Genomic DNA, 13,254 nt, shown 5'->3' with positions numbered 1-13,254 from the left:
ATGGGAAAAAAGGCTATTGCGAGCCCGAGCTTTCTTAGCTAAACAATCTGCTCGAGTATTAGAACTACGAGAAAGAAATCTAATACGAAAAGAAGGGAAAAAACAAACTAAAGAACGATATGAAGCCAATTCCGCTGCAAAAGTCAGCCAATCGTCTTGGTTATCAAGGATAGCAATCAAGTCTGAGCAATCCGAAGCAAAAGTACCAGAAGTATCACCAATAGAGATCATGCACTCCATTGCCTATAACAAAGAGTTAAATTCCGCATGAAGCGGTGATAAATTTCGACGAGTGCTCTTAAGGCCAAGGTGGATGACCAAGTCTTGTCGAACAAGTACCCAACCATGCCCGCTCAATGTGTCATCTACATGCCATGATGCATCGAGTTGACATTCAGGGAGCAAGGTGGACGGGGTCTGAGAAGAACCTACGAACACGATTGGACGAGTGGAATCATCCTCTTTTAGAGTTGCTTGTTTCCAAACAGCTGTCTCTTGAAGTGCCAAAACCAAAGTTTCAGGGGGAGGTTCCCTGAAGTTCTCAAAAACAAAACGATTTTTACTTTTCCAGATATACCAAATTATCCATGGAAAGAGTTCCAACACCTTTTCTCCAATTCCAAATTCTCGGTCACGCCAAAAAAGGAAGTCGAAATTATAGAAGAGAGAGTTTCTAGGGAAAATATTCCCTGAGGTAGGAATAGGCGATAAAGCCCAAATCTGTCTCGAAGGTGGACAATGAAACAATAGATGGTTGATTGTCTCTTCTACTTCTTCGCAACGGGGACAACCTTTATCTGTACCCATATGGCGATATGTCAATCTTTGACAAGTGGCTAAACAACCCGAGATACATTGCCACACGAAATGCATAAGCTTCCGCGTAGTTTTAAGCTTTCATACTTGTGCCTGAAGTGCCGAAACACCTGGTCCCTGAAAAGGGGGGTCACAAGTAGGACGAGAAAGATCTCTCGCGACCCAATATCCTGACTTAACAGTATAATTACCGGATTTAGTGTGAGACCAGCTAAAGCCATCACTCAAGTAGGTACGACTTGGGCGAATCCCTAAAATGAGTGGAATATCAACGGGATCGATCAGTGCTTGGAGACGGTCCAATTTCCACAAATTTGTGTTTTGGTCAATTAAATCATTGACATAGAGTAGAGAATCTCTTATGTTAAGAATGCTCTTTGCAGGCCGCGCTAGGATAGTGGGAATCCATGGATCTTTCCATACGCGAGTCAGCATTCCAGAACCTATGGTCCTCCGAAATCCAAAGACAAGAAGAGGTTTGGCGCATTTTCACCTCTAAAATAAACACAATTTCATGTTGATATTAAGGTTGTTAGTTTCGATCCAAAAGAATTATTTTGACTATAGTTAAGATGATGTTATACCTAAAAAATATAATTTACATTTTATAAAGAAAACAAACTAATTATATTATCAATGGATGATACCGGATATAGGAACTTATAAGGTGAAAAAAATCAAAGAACCAAAAACCCAAAAACTTTCCAAATATATAAGAGAATATAAATATGTTTTGGAGAATCAAAAGAACCTAACCCAAATAAAAAGAAAGCAAAAAACTCACTCTTGTTGCTGTCATCGAGGCCCAACAGCTCTTGTCTCATTTTTGCATTGCCACGAAAGTCATCACCCTATAACTTTAATTTATAAATTTTTTAATGGGTTAGAGAAAATAAAAAACGCATATAATCCAATTATTACAACTTTAACAAATTAAAGAAGACATGATGATTAGATTACCATGCGAATAAGACAAACATATTTTGTAAAATGTTGTCAAAAAAATATCTCTAAAGCATTCATGATTTTAGCATTTAACAAAATAATTCTGATAACCAATTTTGTTACACACTACTATAAAACTTCTAAACACAATATTGTGATGTTATAATAACTTTTACATGGTGAATAGACAATTTCAAAAGATTAATAAAAAGAAAACTCGATTATTCAATTTTTAAAAATAGATTATTAATTTAACACAGAGATTCCTTTCCACGTATAGCTTGAGTGGAGCTGAGCCGATTAGTATAAGCCGAGCCATATTATATCCGTTTGAGATTAATTTTATTTTAATTGATTTTTTAATCTTCTCTTACACGAGTTCCAGTGATACCGGAAGAAACCTGGAGGTAACTGGGTATAGCCGGTGGACCCCCTCAAATTTATTTTAACAAAAAAAAAAAAATCATTTACAAAAGAAAACACCCAAGACAATATCTACTTAACCATGGTTACTTTCTAACCCAACCTTTGAGTTTATTTAAACTGAGAGAAAGTGTGAAACCAAGCTTGTTCATATGGAAAACGCTCATCAACCTCAACAATCTCTCTCCTCTCTCTCTCTGTATATAGAAGAATCTCCATTGTCTTTAATTTCTCTCCATTTCTCTTTCTCTCTTCCTTCAAAGTTTTCTCTTTTCTTGATGGGTTTAAGAGAGTAAAGATCATCAAGTACTATGCATTAAATTGAGAAGTTATTAAAAATTTCGAAAGTAATTAAAGATTGTTGATGATGAAGAGATTAAGTAGTTCAGATTCAGTGGGTGGTCTCATCTCTTTATGTCCTACAACTTCCACAGGTACTTAGCTAATTTTCTAAACAAGTCCTTTAATTAATCTCATCTTTGTTTGCTAATTGTTCTTCTTATGGAATTACAGATGAGCAGAGTCCGAGGAGATACGGTGGGAGAGAGTTTCAGTCGATGCTTGAAGGATACGAGGAAGAAGAAGAAGCTATAGTAGAAGAAAGAGGACACGTGGGCTTGTCGGAGAAGAAGAGAAGGTTAAGCATTAACCAAGTTAAAGCTTTGGAGAAGAATTTTGAGTTAGAGAATAAGCTTGAGCCTGAGAGGAAAGTTAAGTTAGCTCAAGAACTTGGTCTTCAACCTCGTCAAGTTGCTGTTTGGTTTCAAAACCGTCGTGCTCGGTGGAAGACAAAACAGCTTGAGAAAGATTACGGTGTTCTTAAAACCCAGTACGATTCTCTCCGTCATAACTTTGATTCCCTCCGCCGTGACAATGAATCTCTCCTTCAAGAGGTATAAAAATTCAACCTTTTTGATAAAAGATTGAAACTTTTGTTGATTCAAAGTTAAAAAAATTGAAACTTTTTACCAATCTTGAGATTTACAAGAGAATTGAAACTTATGGTTTTGGTTTGATGCAGATTAGTAAACTGAAAACGAAGCTTAATGGAGGAGGAGGAGAAGAAGAAGAAGAAGAGAACAACGCGGCGGTGACAACGGAGAGTGATATTTCGGTCAAGGAGGAAGAAGTTTCGTTGCCGGAGAAGATTACAGAGGCACCGTCGTCTCCTCCACAGTTTCTTGAACATTCTGATGGTCTTAATTACCGGAGTTTCACAGATCTACGTGATCTTCTTCCATTAAAGGCGGCGGCTTCTTCATTCGCCGCCGCAGCTGGATCTTCAGACAGTAGCGATTCAAGCGCTCTGCTGAATGAAGAAAGCAGCTCTAATGTCACTGTGGCGGCTCCGGTGACGGTTCCAGGAGGTAATTTCTTCCAGTTTGTGAAAATGGAGCAGACGGAGGATCATGAGGACTTTCTGAGTGGAGAAGAAGCTTGTGAATTCTTTTCCGATGAACAACCGCCGTCTCTACACTGGTACTCCACCGTTGATCATTGGAATTGAAGCTGAAAACACCACCGGAAGAGATTTTGGATTGGATTAGATGCTCTTTTCTTCTCTGTGGAAAAAACAGAGGAGGGCAAAATGGGAATAAAGTTAAAATTGAAGGGTGAAAGGGCAATTAAGGAAGGGTTAAGTCTGGGCGGGAATAATGATTTAGGGTGAATTTGTAATTATGCTTTTTCTCTAGTGATTTTCGTGCACTTCTTGTAATTAAGGATCATCAGATCAAAGAGAAATTGAGAAGGGGTTAACATGTCAAAGGCAAAAATTCAGCATGGGCTCTTTAAATTACAATTGACCCTTGAAACCTAAATTATACCACTTCTGACCCTTAAATCAATTTTTGAATCATAAAACTACAGTGTGACTTCGTGTATTTAGTTCTAGTGTATTATGGGATTTTTTTCAAAGAGAATGCACCTCAAAGTCTCAGCTTTAAGTCTAATGTTTGGGTAAAAAACACACCGAACTTCAGATCCAAAACCTCTTGATAGAAAAAACAAAATAGATGTGTTATACACTTTTTTTTTTTTTTTGAATCTGTTAAATATACTTTTAGTGTAGTTTGTTTTGTGATTTGAATTAAAACTTTAGTATAAATCAATTTATTACATTTTCGATTACCGGAAAGTATTCATGTCATTAAGGTTTATTTAGTTCAAACTAATTTTTTTATTTCATTCTGTCTTATTTGACCTATAAAATCTAATTTAGCTTAAAAAGGTATTGTCATGTACCACTAATTTATAATTACTAACTTATATACTTTAATTAGTGATATAAGGTGAAACTTAGCAGTAATGACAACAAATAAAAGATGAAGATATATACTTAAAGGCGGTAAAAGATGATAATAAGAATCCGACCAAAAAAAAGATGTGATAAATAAAAAATAGATTGTACAATAAGTTTTAATAATATTTTAAATAATCATAAAATAAAAAGAAATTTGTTTTAATATTTTCTTACCAAAACCTCAACATAATATAGTAAAAAGCCAATAATACAAGACTTTGTACCGTCAGTTTTTTTATGATTTATAAGACCTAGATTTATAATATAATTCAATACCACTGTTATTTACTATAGCTTTGATTGATAATTTATTTGGGGGAGAAACTTTGACAAGAGAATTGGCACGAGGTTATGAAGATTTTTGGAGAAAAAACATTGACAAGACGAAAAAGTTGTTGCTAAGATACAGCTTCCAAAATGCGATTTATGCCATCAGAAATGAGCGAAACAAAAAAAAAAGACATGGAGAGCAAACTTCCCATCTGGAGATGCTAGCAAAGATAATAGATAAACATGTTTGAAACCGTCTAAGTACCATGAAGTGTGTTAGAGTAGAAATGCATACAAGCAAAATTTAAGTCTGGTTTGCGTCTATGCACTAGTGAAAGAAGTTGTGTCTCATTTAAAATGTTTCAAGTAATTGGTAATTATTTGTAAAAATGTGTATTTTTTTGAATATAATTTAACACTAAATTCAAAAAAGTAAAAAATAATTTGGGGTATACCTCTTAGCATCTTATAGTGATAAGTTTTTTTTCTTAACAATATGCATTATACAGATTTAAATTGATGTAGTAACACAATGACTTCATTAGTAAAAACCTAAAAACTACTTCATTATAGAGGTTAAATTCCTCAAAACTGTATAATGTTATTATTTAAACACTATCATTAGGTTTGCTGTTCAGATTTGATTTGATTCGAATTCGAGTTGTCTCGGTTTGTGTAACCAACAGTGTATTGATTGTTAAAGAAAACTAATTATGCTTAAAGGTAAACCGGCAAAGCTTTGGACCACCTCGAATAAGATCATTATAATAATAATACCGGAATCTTCTAATTAATTAGAATTCTTAATGCATCTTTGATTCTTTATATCTTTTTTACTGTTAGATCAACTAAAACATGTCGATGATCAGATCTTCCTATAACATTACTGTGTTAGATTTAACAGTACGATGTATATAATTTCCTGTGTTTTATATTCAGTTATTCACCTTTCTATAGTTTAATCACAAAGCAGGTTTCTTGTGATTGGGCTAAAGACACATTTATGTTGTGAATTGTTTGCTCAACGCATACAATATATCCCAATATACCTAGAGTCGAAGATAGGGAATAGAGTCTAGCTAAGAGATACTATAGTACATGCTACATCGAGGAACATAGATAATCAATTTAGACTATTAAATCATTATGGACCAACTATCTTCAAATTTTGAATATCTAAATTGTTGAAATCCCGACTCAAAGTTACATCAAATTAGCACTTATAATCACTCACTAAAAATAATGAAATAAAAATGAAGAAAAAACTTGATTTCGATATTAACTACTTCTGAAAGAATACCTAAATCTCGACCTCATTGTAGAAATTTTTTTGTAATAGATTTTTTTCTAATCTTTCTGTTTTTCTTTCTCTAAGAGCATTTCCAACTCATATCACTATATTTTATTTTTTTCCAAAATAGAGTAATTTTAATTTGGAGTTTGGGTTTTACTCAAAATAAAGTTTTGAGATAAACATGGAGATAGATCGGAGATCATCTAAGAAAAATTTGCATGTGGTCCAACCAGGGGATTGTGAAATCGAACAGGTTACAAATCAACAACAAAACCAAATACCTAATTAGTTTGGTTTTATGTTTATTCAAATATATTTTTGTGTGTAGGTTTAAAGATTATGCATAACCGAGATGTTGATACTCGATAAAAGTTTTGATATCCGAAAAATAGTTTTTGGTTTGGTTTGCAACTTAATTTTTTATTTTTTTAAGATATTGAGATATTTATTTTGAATCAGATATTTAGCTTTTCACCTATTTTTAAATGGATTGATAAGATATGTTTTTATAATATAACTCAGCATTCTGATATTTTGAGTTAGGTATTTCACTATTCATATATTAAAGACCACGTGAATGTGATTTGGATATTTTACATTTACACGTTCCATAACATTTAAGCAAGAAAATAGATCTAACGGATCCAAGTTTCTCAACGCATTGGATAATAAAATATATAACACATGAAAGTATAACAAGTTTTAGTGCTCAATCCTAACTTGGAATGATGTTCATATGCATGTTTCATAATACAAATGGTTTACAATGTCTATGGCGAACACTGGTCGAATTAGAATGACTATATACAATGTTAGAGTATGATATGGGATAGCCTATAGATTTTGCGGCCAAAAAAGTGAAATTTGTTAAAGTAGGGATTGAATTTAGGGTTGTAGAAAAACATTGAAGGATAAAAGTAATATGACAAAAGGAGGAAGAAGAGAAAGGGAACACGTGATTGGACATCATATACATCTTTTCTTTCCTAATCCCACGACACGACATATCTCTTCTATTTTTTCTTCGTTTATAGAAAGCATCTAAAGTAATTTTTCCATTTTTAGATATATATGGAGAAGTCAAAAAAATAAATAATGAAAGACCAACAACTATGAAATATATATGAATCGATCGGATATTTATTTTAGTTTGAATATCTTACCACTTCAAGTCTTAAACCATTGAAGGTCAAGTATAGTGATGGCTTTGCCATTTATAATTTTGTTGAATTGAAAATGGACAGTATGTTTTAGTCATTTCACTATTATTAATGACAAATAGGAATCAAATAATTCATAATTGTTAGTTATTCCATCGCAATTAAAGTCCAAGTAAACGTACATATGGTACTAGAGTTAATCCATCGTAACTTTCATATGTTTTTGCATAATATAAGATGTTTTTTTAATCCAAAAAGCCAACCCTCAAAAAAAAAAAAATTAAACAGAAAAACAATTTGCACAATCTATAATGGTTCACAAACCAATGTGAAACATCATATTGAGAAGTAACTTAGCATCAATTCTAAGAATAGATATAAACCAGAAAACTATAATTATAAGAAAATTATGTAGATGATAACATATTGATAATAGATAATCAAAATTTATAAGATCAGAATCCAAATTGTGTAAGAACCTCTAAAGTGTATAAATTTAATATGGTAGCAGAAAATAATAACAAAAAAAATCAGATTTGAAAGAAACTTGCCCCCAAGAAAAAAGAAAGAAAGAACTCCAAGAAATAAATAAAAAGTGATTCCATTTTTTGTATATATTTGTTCCATGGATAAAATAAGGGAATAAAATACAGTAATTGGTGGATGGGAAGGATAAATCATGAAGGTGCTTTTTAGAGAAAAAGGTCGTCAGTCGTGATTGTGCGCGTACGTGAAGTGGAAGCATGAAGCATCATTTTTAGTGAATCTATCCAAGTAATTTTTTTACAGAAATAAAGATGATGAAACCTTCTGACAAATTCAGAAGCTTTTCTCACGTCATGAATAGCCTCTGAAATTGATGCAATCTCATCTTAACAATTTTACACAGTTTTTCTAGCACTATTTATATCATTTTTCTTTTACCATACTTGAATTGTTTTTCTAGCACACTAGTAAGAGTAGTTAACAAGGATTGGGATTTGTATCATAATAGTTTGTAGTAAAATATTGTTGTTTTCGAAATAAATATACTTAATTAATTTTAGATACATACACTTGTTAAATAATCCCTGCCATACAACAAAATTATTTAATGATGAATTAAAATATCAAAATAGTTCATCCATTGTAGACAAAAAAAATATTAAAAAAAGTTTATCAAATTTGATTATTATACATTGCGATTAAAAGTATTTGAAGAACGTAGTTGACTTCATTCGTGTGGTGACATAAATAAAAATAATTGGAGATGTTCGGCAACTGACTGTCCAATTCAAGCGTTTCTAAGTTCTAACTAAATGAATGGTGACACAAATTGATTTCTTTGTTACGACTGCATACTAAAGTTGTTCAATCCAGACAAACTAATCCATTTTGAACTGAAATATACTTAAATAGATTGAAATGTACCAAACTATTCATTTTTGTGTAAAATATATTGATGTTTAAGAGTTTGTTTCACTTCAATACACATCAATCTTGACACAACCAATATAAAAAAAGATTAGGAATTAGCAGAACAAGTCCTAATCTACCAAAAAATATAGTTAAATATGAGAACTCAAAACAAAAATACAGCAAAACGGATTAAGAAGATGCTCTCTCATCACCAAACTATCAATTCTACATTAGGTTTTAACCTTAATTAGTAAATCGAAAGTCTCACAACCCAAAAATATTGAACCGGATTGATCCTATAGTTTCTAGTCTGCTACTCTATTGTTACACCTCAAAATAAAATACAAAAATATGATTCCAAATTTTGTGATATAATATATGTTTCTAATATAATAATAAAATAAAATAAAATAAAATTTCCTTTTTATTGTATACTGACAAATTGCCAAAATGAGGGCCCACACTGTAGCTTCTTTCTTTATACGAAAACTAAATGAGAAAAATAGGGGGTCCACATACCCATGTGACGTGGGACCTTAAACGCATCAAGAAGATGTCGTTTTCTTCGTAGCCATTTGTCACTATCACTTTTGTAAATCTTACATTTTAATATATTTTATGTATATTTATTTGATTATAGTTTAAATAAAATAAATAAACATCGCAGGAAGGCTATAAGGAGAGGAGGATGATAGGCACGTGTACGGTCCCCTCTTGTTTATCGTTCCGATTGTCGACAGCTCAACTAAACTAACTATTCACAGCCGTCCATTTCACCACTTTATTTATCCAGTCATCTCCTGACACCTCATATAAAAAAGAAGAAAACAGACTACTCTTCTACTGTTGACGTAGATCAATACTTTTGTATGTATGTATATGTATATATTATTAAATGATTTATTTTTGTTTTCTTTCTTTTTTGTGTCAAATACTAAAAATGAAGTTTAATAGTTGATGGCATGAGAAATAATTCATAATTTGGTTTATTCAATCCAAATTATGAACTATCATTTTTTTATGTCAAACCAAAGTTTTTTTCTTAAAGGTTTTAATGTGAAAATAAAATCATACGATTGTCAAAAACGAGTTTTGCTTACAAATTTCAGAGTAAATTAATTACAACTTTTTTTTTGTCGAAAATTAACCAGTTCTTACCCGATATATAGAAAAACATACAATTAGTTTTATTGTATTAATCCAACTAAAAAAATCATAATTGACTAATTATAACAAAATCCAAAAGAGAACCCTTATTTTTGTCAAACCGTGTCGTGTATAATTCTAAAATGATCGTATATAGAAGTTTCTAAAATGACACTAAATTAATTAAGCAGTAGAATAGATCCAAGAAATAGTCTTTTATAATTGGAATGTTGAATTCGACGTCAGTCATATAAAAATGATCTGATTCTCGTTGAAGCATTTGATTGAACATATTGCATTGTGAATTTATCTTTATTTGATGACCCTTGTTGTTATAAATAATCTTGCCTTTCTTTCTTCTTATAGTCTAAAGCTCTATTCTTAGACAAAGATTGTGGTTCATGCATTCTTTCTATAATTTTTTTTTTAATCTTTCTATAGTTTATATCATGTTGATAAAAAAAAACCTATAAAACCCAAAACCGGTTTAAAAGTAACCGATTAATTTCTTTATGGTGTCTTGGTTTTCGATATGCTTTAGTAATTTTAAATGTTTTATATTTGCTGATTTTATAGTGTTAAGTTATTTTTTATTCACTTTAAGTTTTAGGTGGCGAACACTTGCGTTATGTGTTTCACTTTCTCTTGGCAAATGAACACTGAGAATCGTAGGATCTCTATGAACCCTTTTTCTTATTTTTATAGCAAAGCATCTTAGATTTGATTATTTAAATAAAAGTTATAATGATCATTTGGTAGGTTTTCATGGCTTATATAGTTAATTAGTACCTAAAAAGAACCAATAAAGTGTATTCCATCCACTAGCTATTGTTTCTACGTGATTCATGCTTTTGCATGGTGTTATTAAATTCGCATCATAACAAATCTTGTTAATTAGTAGTGAAAACAAATCTTATCTACTCAAGTACTCATACTTAATTTGATTCCTTCGTTGGAGAAGCCCATTATAATTTATAAACCAAAATAGCCCAACAGAGATGCTGACAGTTTAATTCGTTGTGGTGTGTTTTTAGACATCTAAATATTTATTGATTTAAATTTGTTACAATGTACGTAATCAACATGAAGTAATGGAGATATAGCTATATATCTTTTGGAACAAAATTATGCAATCTTGTGAAGAAAAAGTTTATCAAAGATATTAATCTTATTTGCTCTATTTTCCACCATTTCTATTTTATTTTTGGAATCCAATTAAGCAACTAAAAAAAAACAAAATCAGGTGTTGTGGTGTTGTTTCCAAACCTGCAACTTATAAGTACATAATATATGAAAGTTTTGTAAAAATTAAAGTAAATGGTTTAAGTTGCAATTTTTAAAACAAAAGTATTAATACTAAACTAAAAAAAAAAATTGAAATATTTTTTTAGAGGAATAATTTGGAGTAAAACCACTTCTGTTATAGAATTCTTCTATTTTAGAACAAAAATAGGAAAACACGTTGGAAATGGTTTAAGAGACTAAATCTAAGTTAACCAAACTTAATTTAATGAAATATAAAATCGCAGCAAGAAAATACGTTGTTAACTAGCTACTGCAAAGACTTTTAGCGACCCTTTTTTATATATTCTGTAACTTTCGTATAAAGACTATCGAGACCTAAACTATTATTTAATAGCACTAAACTATTACTAGCAAGAAAAAACAAAGAAGAAAGAGTTGAGAAACTTGTATCTAATTAACACATAAAAAAACAGCATGGTTACTGAAAAGAAAGGGAAACTTAAATCTAACACAACATGTCAAGTTGTCAACGTGTATGCAAATGTTTACTGGTAATATGATTTTCAAAGAAAGAAGTCACGCCCAATATGAGCGATGAAGGATTTTTAGGTTCGGTTAGAACTTAGAAGTGGATTTAAAAATTAAAAATTAAAATAAGAAAATGATGCTTGGAAGGTTCAAAATATTTACCTTATGAGAGATGAAGGATTTTACCACTAGTCCAATGAGGTTTTAGTATAAATCGACCGCTTAAAACTACATTATAACTAAAACCATAAAACTAAATTTGAGTCTGGTAGTAATCTTAAATTTAGTGTTACAGTTTTGTGTAGATTATTTTTTCGTTTTTTTCTTGAAGAAAGCTTTAATTTTTATCAAAAAAAAAGAAAATACATTTATAGAATTAACAAGATATTTTCGTCCAATCGGATTATTACTTAATTACAAATTTTGCATTATGCTATAGTTAAATTAAAATTTGACAGTTTTAGTGTACTTATTTGCAGAATAAGATTTCCAAATATTTTAGACACCCGTGTTTTCGAGGGCCCGCTTGTAGAAAATCAAAAGCTCACAATAGCATCGATGGTGAAACGTTTTCAATATTTCAACTAATATCATATAGTAATATTTAAAAAAGCATATTGTCCTAAATTTTCAAAGATGATTGTATATTTTATTCAAAGATAAAGATATACAGCTTTGCAGTCACATTAATTTATCAAATTAGAAAATTTGAGATGTGATCGTACCAATGGTCTCTTTCAAGACTTTTAACTCTGAAAACTTTCAAAATTCTAATTTGGGAAATTTAGACTTAGTTGCAAATATTCTCTAAATTGCTTAATTCACAGTCAATTTTCATCGAATTTATTTTTTTAGTTTCTTGTTATTTAATATACAACTCAATCTAAGTTAAAATACAAAAAAAAATGATTAATCACAAAGTTTAGGTAAGTGTTAAAAAAAATTGAATACGATTAGTAAGACCCATTGAAGGAGACAGCTTATACGGCTCGTATCGGCTTAAAAGATTAGCTAAGTATAGTATAATTTGTCTTGTCTCGAAGTATATGGCACGTGTCGGTTATTGCAAGTGGTCCAGAGGGAATAGAACGAGTCAGCAATTAATGGGACCTATCTCTTTTTTTGTTTGCAGATATTCAAAGTCAAAAAATTCGGCCTTTTAATAAAAAAAACATTTTTGGCCAAAAAGAAAACTTTATTGCTGGCTAAGAAAAAAGATAAAAACTTTATCATATGCATGTGTCTTTACATATGCACACAACCAGTTTACTTTATATGTAGAGATTTACTAAGAGTTAGACGTGATTAAATTCTTTCTACTTTTTTTTTTTTACTTTAACATCCAATATATTTTTATCAATTTAGTTGTATAATTCCACCGCAAATTCAGTATTTTAACAAGTACTATACATTATAGAGAAAAGAAGAAAGAAGAAAGAAGAAGAGTCGCTGTCGCTCCGGTGAGGATTTGTCTGAGAGCGGCGATGTCTCGTGCTTGAGAATGCTACTTCCCTTTGCTGTCTCCATCAACACTTCCCGCTTCCCACACGCCACGCCAATATCTCTCTTTTCTATCCGTTGATTTCTTTGACTTTTCCACCTCTTTTTTATATGCATTTTAAAAAATAAAAAGAACTTACAAATTTTGTTTACTATCTTGCGGAAAAAAGTATAAACATATAAAACAATTACAAAATTGAATTTTTTTATGTTTTCACTTTTCACTG

At 31.1% G+C, this 13,254-nt stretch overlaps 3 protein-coding genes across 3 annotated transcripts; 1 reads left to right on the top strand and 2 right to left on the bottom strand.

The window, feature by feature from the left end:
• Positions 1-100: 100 nt before the first annotated feature.
• AT2G22440 (non-LTR retroelement reverse transcriptase) lies at positions 101-1,251 on the bottom strand (the record flags this gene model as incomplete). The annotated part of the gene is made up of 2 exons (NM_127809.2): positions 101-689; positions 927-1,251. 2 exons carry the CDS (start codon positions 1,249-1,251, stop codon positions 244-246), a joined length of 771 nt encoding a protein of 256 aa, NP_179830.1. The 3' UTR covers positions 101-243.
• A 1,064-nt stretch (positions 1,252-2,315) lies between these two features.
• Positions 2,316-4,173, top strand: HB6 (homeobox protein 6). The gene is made up of 3 exons (NM_127808.3): positions 2,316-2,618; positions 2,698-3,077; positions 3,206-4,173. Exons 1-3 carry the CDS (start codon positions 2,549-2,551, stop codon positions 3,689-3,691), a joined length of 936 nt encoding a protein of 311 aa, NP_565536.1. The 5' UTR covers positions 2,316-2,548; the 3' UTR covers positions 3,692-4,173.
• Positions 4,174-12,774: 8,601 nt separating this feature from the next.
• Positions 12,775-13,251, bottom strand: AT2G22426 (uncharacterized protein). Its single transcript, NM_001124890.2, has one exon. The coding sequence runs from the start codon at positions 13,142-13,144 to the stop codon at positions 12,932-12,934; it is 213 nt and encodes a 70-aa protein (NP_001118362.1). The 5' UTR covers positions 13,145-13,251; the 3' UTR covers positions 12,775-12,931.
• Between the last annotated feature and the right edge of the window lie 3 nt (positions 13,252-13,254).

The sequence above is a fragment of the Arabidopsis thaliana genome, chromosome 2 (assembly GCF_000001735.4).
Source record: "Arabidopsis thaliana chromosome 2, partial sequence".
Taxonomy (NCBI): domain Eukaryota; kingdom Viridiplantae; phylum Streptophyta; class Magnoliopsida; order Brassicales; family Brassicaceae; genus Arabidopsis; species Arabidopsis thaliana.
The sequence above is the reverse complement of the archived record's forward strand: the minus strand, read 5'-3'. Positions and strand labels throughout refer to the sequence as shown.

Coding starts and splice junctions, on each gene's coding strand:
- HB6 (NM_127808.3), top strand. CDS start 2,549: ATGATGAAGAGATTAAGTAGTTCAGATTCAGTGGGTGGTCTCATCTCT. Junction 2,619..2,697: donor ATGTCCTACAACTTCCACAG/GTACTTAGCTAA, acceptor ATGGAATTACAG/ATGAGCAGAGTCCGAGGAGA. Junction 3,078..3,205: donor ATGAATCTCTCCTTCAAGAG/GTATAAAAATTC, acceptor GGTTTGATGCAG/ATTAGTAAACTGAAAACGAA.
- AT2G22426 (NM_001124890.2), bottom strand. CDS start 13,144: ATGCATATAAAAAAGAGGTGGAAAAGTCAAAGAAATCAACGGATAGAA.